General features: G+C 32.6%; 1 protein-coding gene across 1 annotated transcript; it reads left to right on the top strand.

Annotated features, from left to right (window-relative positions):
* Positions 1-1,697: 1,697 nt before the first annotated feature.
* Positions 1,698-7,554, top strand: LOC105623404 (LIM/homeobox protein Lhx3). Its single transcript, XM_012204797.1, has 7 exons — positions 1,698-1,941; positions 2,406-2,580; positions 3,103-3,305; positions 3,562-3,754; positions 5,486-5,652; positions 6,760-6,972; positions 7,346-7,554. Exons 1-7 carry the CDS (start codon positions 1,698-1,700, stop codon positions 7,552-7,554), a joined length of 1,404 nt encoding a protein of 467 aa, XP_012060187.1.
* Positions 7,555-9,894: the final 2,340 nt, after the last annotated feature.

Raw genomic sequence — 9,894 nt, 5'->3', positions numbered from 1 at the left:
ATATATATATATATATATATATATATATATATATACTGCAATAAATGTGCTTTACAATAAATGATTCTTTTATTTATTCTTAATAAATAATATCGCATGAATATTTTTTCATTGCGAATGATATACTTTCATCAAATTTTTATAAATGACGAGATGAGATATATTTCTTATTTTAGATCAATTAATAATAATTAATTTCATAAAAATGAGGAATTACAATATTACAAAAAATTTAAGTAAGATAACTGTATCCAATATAACCTAACTTATTTAGGTAGTTACATGGATTAAATCTTCATTATTATATAAATATTAAAAATGTTTAATATTTCTAATTACTATTAAAAAATTTTTTATTTTGAATCTGATCGCCAATGTTGATGGCTCATAAAAAATTACAACTTTTACTTAGAACATTATTGAGTACAGTTATCTTATTACATTTCTGGACAGTTAATAATGTCAATGAATAATGTCCATTAAATGACGTTTTCTTCTATTAATACAAAATATTAATGAAAATGTACTTCTACATAACAATCTACACACGTTAAAATTCAGTGCCTCTTCTTCAAAATGTTTAGCGTTTAACGTGAATAAAAGACGTAAACGCAAAAGATCGGATTACATTCGTCAACACCTTACTACAGACACCTTTTCATTTAAAAGAATTAATATCCACCATCAACGAACATCAGACAACGTGGTGTCTCCTCTCCTCCGTTTCTCCAGATCCCTCATCCTCTCATCTTCCACACCACGTTCGGGGCGCTCAACAGCAACGCAGTACTACTCGAAGTCATACGGCGTTGGTGGCGTGCGCCATATTGGTGGGCGGTCGAGCATCTCTCCAATCGGCATTTACCGGACGTTGGCGTGGGTGCCGACCGCACCCAATAATCCAGGCATTTGCCCCACCAATCAGCCGCCACACCCACGAGTGTCACGTGCGCATAAGCAACATCGTTCCTGGTGAATCAGTCGTGCGCGTATCCTCGTACTGTGCTTGTCGTGATAGTTACTTTACGAGAGTATCTTTCTTACGTCACGATATTCATAGAAGTGTTGATGCGATAAGATAAACTTGAGGAAATACGTCAGACTTGTTTGTTCGGATTATTGTAACTTCATAGCAAACTTCATAGTACATAATGTTATCCATGATCATGATTTAGGTAAAGTTCCAACCAAAGATATCGATTATGCACGTTGAGGAGTTTGTTTGAGTGAATTTCGTATGATTTCGTGAACTCCAAGTTTCTAAGACTGAACTGTGCAATTAAGATGGATTAAATGCCAATAGCAACTTTGAAGAGTTTACAATAATAGCCTCTGGAGACTGTCGACAAGAAGGAAGCAAGAAAGTTTTAATGAGATGTGTCGGCCTTATAAGAATTAATAATGCATTCGTCTGAAGAGCTTTTTGTTTAAAAGTCTGCAAATTTACTTCCACTAGATACGTTTCTGAGACAAGAATTGAATTTTCCAAAGATACTCTCCCCTTCTACCGTGCCTTATATATAATCATTAGGAGAAGATACCGCATTGATTCTATGTTTTTTTGATAAAGAGAATCTCGAGCAAAAAGAAGCATCGATATGCTTCATATATAGAGTACCGCATTCGCTGAAATCGCAGGAACTCGTAGATAATAGCGGCAGCTGTGATTACAAGGTAAAGCAACGTGGGCAGCAGGTATGACTAAGATGAGACTGGAGTTGTTGGGATGCGAGGCTCTTCCTTTGGAAGGGATGTACCGTTCGCAGCGGCACGACGTCCTAACTCCGCAGAGTAGTCCGGAATCACGTAGCGTTCGTCAAGAACAGCGTAGCAATGCAGGCAGCGTCGGATCCGCGATATCACAAGGCGATATGTATCCGCTAGATCAGCCCACCTTCGAACTCGATCATCTGCCTCTACATATCCCAACGATTCTTCATTGTAAGTGTCGAACGAACGAAATCGTGTCCCGGTTTGATGGATATCTCCAAAAGCTGTTAAAATTCCTTCCCGGAAAGAATGATTTTGCTGAAGTATCTAAAAATTTAGATAGCTACAGATTTGAAAATAATTCTCTTGGACCATCTTTCTATACTCTAAAAAATATTTTCAGAGCATTTATATTATTGAAAATATTCATAGACATTTTTTATTCCGCTTTAATTGAGATTGATTTTTAGTGTGATGTCTCTTAATAAATATTTAATCTATGTATAATAAACTATATGAAAATAATAGTAATAAATTTACTATACATTTAAACAGATATAATATAAAAATATTTTGTATATGCAGCTTGTACTGTTTTTTACAATATATCCGTGTTAATTTATCATATAATTATCATTAATAATATTCATTTTATACTTTTTATTATATCCATTGCATCGATCAATATGTTGCAGCCACGATACCAAAATGTGGTGGATGTCAGGAAGTTATTTTGGATAAATACGTTCTAAGGGTTCTGGAGAGATGTTGGCATGCAAGGTGTCTTACATGTCGGGACTGTGGTGCCAGATTGACCGACAAATGTTTCGCGAGAAATGGCCATGTGTTCTGCAAAGATGATTTCTTCAAGTAAGCATCAATAATTGTTATTACAATATTATATTTATACATATACACATGCAAATTAATATTTCCAAATTATGTAGATTATGTAGATTTATATTTAATATAAAATTATCACTATACAAAGGCATATATCATTTATTACAATTTATAATAATATTTACTGCTAATTATTTTTATTAATTTATTTTTGATCATTTTTATTAATTTTATCTTTAAGAAAATCATTTAATATAATGTATACAAATACATATAATTGCATTTTTCTTAAAATCCTGAAATCTCTAGATTCTATTTTTATTTTCTTTTCTTTTATTTTCTCTTTGATTTGAAATGTTAAACTATCATAGAATTATCTTGCTTAATCACATTTTAATACTATAATAAGAATAAAGAATAAATAAGAAAAAACAATGAATATCATCATTCGATCGATTAAATTTGACAAATCGCGATAATTCAGCTGTATAGTTTTGTCATTGATGTGTGAATGTAATGTGAAAATATTGTATGTTGTTGGTGTGGCAGGCGTTTCGGGACAAAATGCGCGGGCTGCGGCCAAGGGTTGGCACCTTCGCAGGTGGTACGAAGGGCGCAGGAGTTTGTCTATCATCTTACATGTTTCTCGTGCGCCCTTTGCTCTCGGCAACTGGACACTGGTGACGAATTTTATCTCATGGAAGATAGAAAGCTCGTCTGCAAGCCCGATTATGAACAGGCGAAGGCGAAAGGTAAACCTTTTACGTAATCTTTTTTAAATTGCCAACAGATAGCATTTTCAAGAAAGAATTATTTCTCGTAATTCTCTTTATTTAAAATAATTTTCTATAGCAGTTCAGTACAACGTTTATGTTACTTTTTAGGATACTTTTCAGGGTACTATTCATTATGATCAAGGCTGTATAACAGATATATTATTAATGGAATAATTAAATAAAATGTTTCCACAAGATATAATATGTAATTTATACATATTATATATTTCAGAACTGGCAGATGGGGGAAGTATAGACGGTGATCAACCTAATAAGAGGCCACGAACGACGATCACAGCAAAGCAGCTCGAAACTCTCAAGCTGGCATACAACACCAGTCCAAAGCCAGCAAGGCACGTGCGAGAACAGCTGTCTCAAGACACGGGCCTCGACATGCGCGTCGTTCAAGTCTGGTTTCAGAATAGGTAAGAAAAATTGGAAGTTGAACTTAAAAAAATTACGCACCGTGAATAACATTCATGGTGCGAACACGATAGGGAAGTTAAAAAAGAAAAGATAATTTTAGATTCTGACAAAATTGTTAAATTAAGAGAGAAGCATTAGCTCATCGTCATCAGGATTCTGCATTAGCTCTGATGTGGCCTAATATGGTTTCCGAAGCCCTTTATAGAATTGAAAGATTCGGAGATGTTGAGAGACATCTGTCCTCGAATATATATCTCTTTCTACATAAAATATTTTAGATAATTCAATTAATGATGGTAGAAATTAATTTTTATCAAAAATTAATTTCCAAAATAATTTTTACTCAAAAATTATGCTTTATATATCATTTAATAATGCAAATAATGTAGAGATATTAGTTTTGTCTGGATTTTATAAATAGAAATCCTAAAAATGAGTTATAGATTATGATAATGAAATTGACGTCTATAAGAAAGAACGCTTTTGTAGTAACATTGCAGATTTAAAATATCCAAACATTTAAATACATGTAGATTTGAAAATGATTTTGTTGAACCATCACAATAATTATGTAGAAAATTCGCACTATGAGCTGCAAAAAAAATGTTGACATTCTAACAATGTTGACATTTTAACGTTCTACATAATTATTTTGAGTAGTCCAACAAAATTTGTTTTCAAATTTGTGTGCGTATATATATATATATATATATATATATATATATATAGTTAAATTTTTAGATATTTCAGCAAAACTATTCTTTTTGTATATATATATGTGTTGTTAATTTTATTCAACTTTATTCAACATAATCAAGATCATGATATACCGCAAGCGCTGTACTTTGTAACTGTGGATGCACATTTTTCTCTCTTATCACTCAAGTAGCACTATGTGATATTGTAGTAGGGAAAGTAACGATCAGTCGCGAAAAATTTTTTTATCTATGAAAGGAGAATCCCAGTCGCTTATCAGATGCGAATGTTAGAAAGCCCGTGAAAATAACGGATAAGTAATGACGAATAAGTAAATAAGACCTATCAATGGCTATAGATAAATATACTATATAACATACACATAAATTCATAAAATTGCACACGTGCAATGTAGTTTTCTAGAAAAGTCGAACCGATATTTGACGTAATGCGAGATTAATATCAGATTGTCGCGACGAGATAAGATACACAAATTCTTTTACTATTCAACGAATCAATAATGGAGAATAGAAATTTATGAGACGTTAGAATATTTATCATAAAAAATCGAGTACTTATCATAACGTAGAGTATGCTTATCATTCTACAAGTTATTCTTTTTCTTTTTTTGACTTTATCTATGTTCAGTATCAACCATTGAACACGTGATATCAATGTAATAAAACGGAAGATTTATCATATATATATAAATATATATATAAATATATAATTATAAGTTTTTATATTAGCACGATATCCCAAATAACTTAGGATTTATATAATTATATTTAGCAAAATATATCTATATTTTGCTAAATTATTATAAACATTTGAAAAATTGTCAAGAAAACATTTGAAAAATGATTAAGAAAAATTTTTTTTTTTTAGGTCCAAATCTATGATTATTATACTTAATTAGTATAGATATTTAAGATACTTAATTAGTGAACTTATTTTCGGAAGTTTTTAAAATAAAATTGTTTGAGAATTAGTTATTGGTAATTGTTATTAATTATTCATTATGGTCTTTGTAGGAGGGCGAAAGAAAAGAGGTTGAAGAAAGATGCTGGTAGGACGAGGTGGTCGCAATATTTTCGCAGTATGAAAGGTGCCGGTTCAGGCGGTCACTCGCCTAGACACGATAAGCTACTTGACAAAGATGAGCTAAAGGTAGACTTGGACTCCACCTTTGGTCATCACGGTGAGTTGCATTATTGCATTATCATTTTGTTGATATAAATACAAGGATGTTAATAAAAGTGTGCAGAAAGAACTGAAAGATAAGCATAATTCTGATGTGTCGCAATTTATTTCGATTCTATAAATACTATAGTTTGTAATAAATTGGTTCCTTCAACGTTGAAATAAAGTTTCTAATCAAATTAAAGTCTTGAGATTGAATTTTGGGAAATAAAAGATTTTTAGTTAATTAGCATTTGTTGTTAGCTTAATCTTAAAAACAGATTTTAGTACTAGTTAATTTCAAATAAACTTCTACTACAAAATCTTAATATAATGATAAATATGAAAACAATGCAATGAAATAAATATGAAAACAATGCAAAAAAAGCAATGAAAAAAGCATTGGAAATTAGAAAGCATTGGAAAAAATTATATTACGCCAAAAAAATATTTAATAACTAAATGTAATAAGGTAAATATATGCTATACTATATAAATATATGCTATATTATATAAAAATATGCACATGCAATTGACAGCTATCATTCACAAGATGCTTTCTCCCATATAAAATAATTATATACCAAAGTTATTTCAATAATAATCGTATCAGCCGCCTCCGAAACAACCTAAACGAGCGATGTATTATATAGTTCCCGAGTAAGAGCAGGTAATAGCGAGCATAAATTCAAGGTTGGCCCGCAATCTTCCTGAAATCTCGGACACGGTGAGCCGGCAGTTAGCCTCCGCGATCTCCTGAATATTTGAGGAGATCGTCCTCCCCTCAGATAACAGGCATCTGAGTACTGAGAGACGCAGACACAATGGATGCCGCAAGTCGTTGGCTCGACTTTCGACTTTCAACTTACGGCGTTAGAATGATCACTCGTTTCAAATAAATAACTTCCGTCTCGTAATTGAAAGCATCTTTTTAGTCAGCATCTATTTTTAATATATCCTAATTCACATCATTATATTTAATTTCTTTGCAGATCTCTTAGAATAGAATATTAGTGTTACATTATATTACATCTTTAAAAGATCTTTAAAAGTAATACGCATTTCCATTTATTCTTCATCTAATTGCTAGCTTGAAATCTAATGAAGACAAACGATCTATTTGCAGACTTGAGTAACGATAGCTACGGAACAGTGGTGAACATGGGTCTGGATGGCGAGGGTGCGAGTCCAGGTGGTGGCAACGGAGCCGGGGGTGGACCGCCCCGCGGATACCTGGGTGCGACGACACCTCCATATCTCTCAACGTCCAGATCGCCGTCCTTACCACCCCAGTTCCCATATCCGCCGGATGCTGGTCTCTCGGTATATACCACTCTCGGTAAGTCCAACGTCAATTACTATAGCAACATACTCTTTACGTTCTTTCTACATCTTCAAGTTTTTCCAAACTGCCTCCTAACATTTCCCAATTTTTTTAATTTTCGGAATTCCCACAATTTCTTCAGTTCTTTAATTTCGTTAATCTTCTTTCAATAGTGTCGAGAGATTTTGATTTTTGTAACGCTTTTCGGATCGTCTAGATTCTAATCTATCAAATTTTCTTAGCTCTCATGTCAGTTCCCATTTTAAACGAGTCTTGCTCGCTAGTGGTCAATAATACACTCGGGCTGAGACAAGAAGAAACTCGAGCGTTAAACTATTCTAGTGCGAGAGTCGCAAGTTTACGACTGACGCAAACCGTATGATTCCAGGGGGACCGGGCGGCATGGTGCCAGGACCAGCGTCGGATCTGAGTAACGAATCGAGTGGAGGCGGCGGTGGCGGCGGCGGCGGTGGCGGTGGTAGTGGCGGTGGCGGTGGTTACCCCGATTTCCCGCCGTCGCCGGACTCCTGGCTCGGCGAACCGCCACCCCCGCATGCTCACCATCATTCTCATTCCCATTCCCATTACGCCACATAACCCGCCAAAACCGCGCGTCGCCAAATACCACATAGAATAACGTGTTGGCGAAGCGGGACATTCACTTGAGACTGTCGGTGTTGGCCTCATCGTCGTTGTCATCCCTGGGGAAGCTGAAGAAGTCTTTCTCGGTGTCACTTCAAATAATAAATTTCGTAAAATTCATTAAATGTGAATAGGACGCTTGATTGTTTTGATCTCTTTACTGCAAGGAAAAGCTAAAATGGATTTTTATGTATATATGGAAGATCAAAAGCAAAAATGGATTTTTATTTTTCATTAAAAATGAGATACTCTTTTAATTTATTACATCCGATATTTTTCCACATTTTCATGGAATGTGTATTATTTTTTCATGTATATATTTCTTATTTATACTATTTCTTATTAATATCTATATTTTTAATTTATTTTGGAGTAATGTAATTTATAGAATTTATAACAATTTATTTTTTATAATCATAACCATTTTAGTAATTTAACATTTGAATAAATAATAGAAATCACGTTTTCGCTTTTAAATCTTTTATATTATTGATTAGTGTTAGAATATCGATTAATGTTATAAATTTGAATTAATTTTTGGATAAATCATCTGCGATAAATTACAAGAAAAATTTCGATAATTTTCAATAATTGACATGGTCTTCAATGATGACGGATTATGCGATGCTCGTGAACGTCCCTCATGGTCCAAATCCGAGTTATTCTATGCTGATATTTTACACCGTCCCTCCTCACGATTTTTCGTCATCCGAGCGACCGTATCGACGTCATACTCTTATGGCACATACGATTCGCATTCGATACTACGACTAATCTAAATATATTTATGTACAAGTTCCTCGTTTTTTGAAGTTTGATTGTCGAATAATAATAGGAGGTAGTGATAAATGTGTCCCGGACTGTTCGCGGATCCATTCGTCGTGATCTATAATAATCATTATTTCATTTTAGTCTCTAACGAGCCTGAAAGACAATTTGTAGAAAATGAGACGTCGAGATTTTATAACAAGACATGTGCAAATTTTAGTTTTAGAGAAATGAGATATGACACACACATATATTTGATATTATCTGAACGAATTCACATCATCATGACGAATGTGATCATCTGTATGATCGTATCATACTGTCTCTAGATCCGATTTTCATAGAACAAGTTTTTATAAAGTATCAAAGTATAAGTCAATTTAATACATATATAGCTTACACATAGTTCAAAATTTGCATAAGAATGTATGATCCATTTTTGTTTTTGTCGAATAGATTTGTTCTTTATATTTTCTTTTTATCTTTAAAAATATATAATTTCTTGGAATGTCGAGATAAAATGCTTTGTATAAAATTAAATTATTATCTTATTGCTTTATGTTATCATCAAATAGAAGAAATAAGGAATTATTACCGATACAATCCGATAAGGAATTATATCTGATCAAAATAAAATAATTGTTTTATTTTTATTATAGCGATTTTTGAAGACTTGAATTCTGAAAATCGGGCATCGGGCATACGTGATGACGATTTACTTTGCTTGCGTGTGACGCTAAAATCTTGAAGTGTGTATTGTAAATAGTATGAATTAGGAAAACCTGTAGGAAAAAGTTGGTCCAATTCATCTGATCTTATTATTTTCTAATTACCTTCGCATTATTAAAACAAAAAAAAATAAATCAAGTTATGCCAACTTAGTAACCTTAATAATATAATTTATACTATATTCACGTGAATGAATACATTTTCATTTCTTTCGAATTTGATATTATATTGTATAGAAATTGTTTTCTTTTTTAAAATTGAATAATCATGGATTGGAAACTTTTTCTTGCCAGTTGAAAAAAGATTGACGTGCAAAGGTTTCAACATGCACAACAATATTACATGAAACAGTATTCACTTAATTTACATTTGTAAATGTTTCTACAAATGCATGTTACCTTCACTGGATACGTTTTAATTATTATATTTAATATAAATTTGAAATCTGTAAAACGAATGCAAAGTCACTATAATCTTTGAGTAGAATTGTACAATTTCATTCTTATACTATTGCATTCTTATACTATTTTTGCGCGCCAATTTATGCAACCAACGATCAAAATTATAGTAATTTCGAACTGCATCTCGTTGTTTGATACGAGGTCATATAAGCCGTCGATAACTTGTAAGTGACTCGCGTTATTGTGTATACAAAAAAGAAATTGAAAAATGATTCTCGAGTCATAAGTCGCAAAATAATGTTGATAATCAAAACAGAAGAAAAATAAATTAAACAAATTGAATGTACGATAAAGCTATGCTAAATGAAATAACCATAGAATAATAATATGAATCTTA

The sequence above is a fragment of the Atta cephalotes genome, assembly GCF_000143395.1.
Source record: "Atta cephalotes unplaced genomic scaffold scaffold00057, whole genome shotgun sequence".
Classification (NCBI taxonomy): Eukaryota; Metazoa; Arthropoda; class Insecta; order Hymenoptera; family Formicidae; genus Atta; species Atta cephalotes.
Note: the sequence above shows the minus strand (reverse complement) of the source record. Positions and strands in the feature narration are given on the sequence as shown.

What these genes read in the sequence shown, in the direction of transcription:
- LOC105623404 (XM_012204797.1), top strand. Translation starts at nt 1,698, where the DNA reads ATGACTAAGATGAGACTGGAGTTGTTGGGATGCGAGGCTCTTCCTTTG. An exon ending in TATCCCAACGATTCTTCATT is followed by an intron (nt 1,942 to 2,405) that starts GTAAGTGTCGAA and finishes AATATGTTGCAG; the next exon opens with CCACGATACCAAAATGTGGT. An exon ending in TGCAAAGATGATTTCTTCAA is followed by an intron (nt 2,581 to 3,102) that starts GTAAGCATCAAT and finishes TTGGTGTGGCAG; the next exon opens with GCGTTTCGGGACAAAATGCG.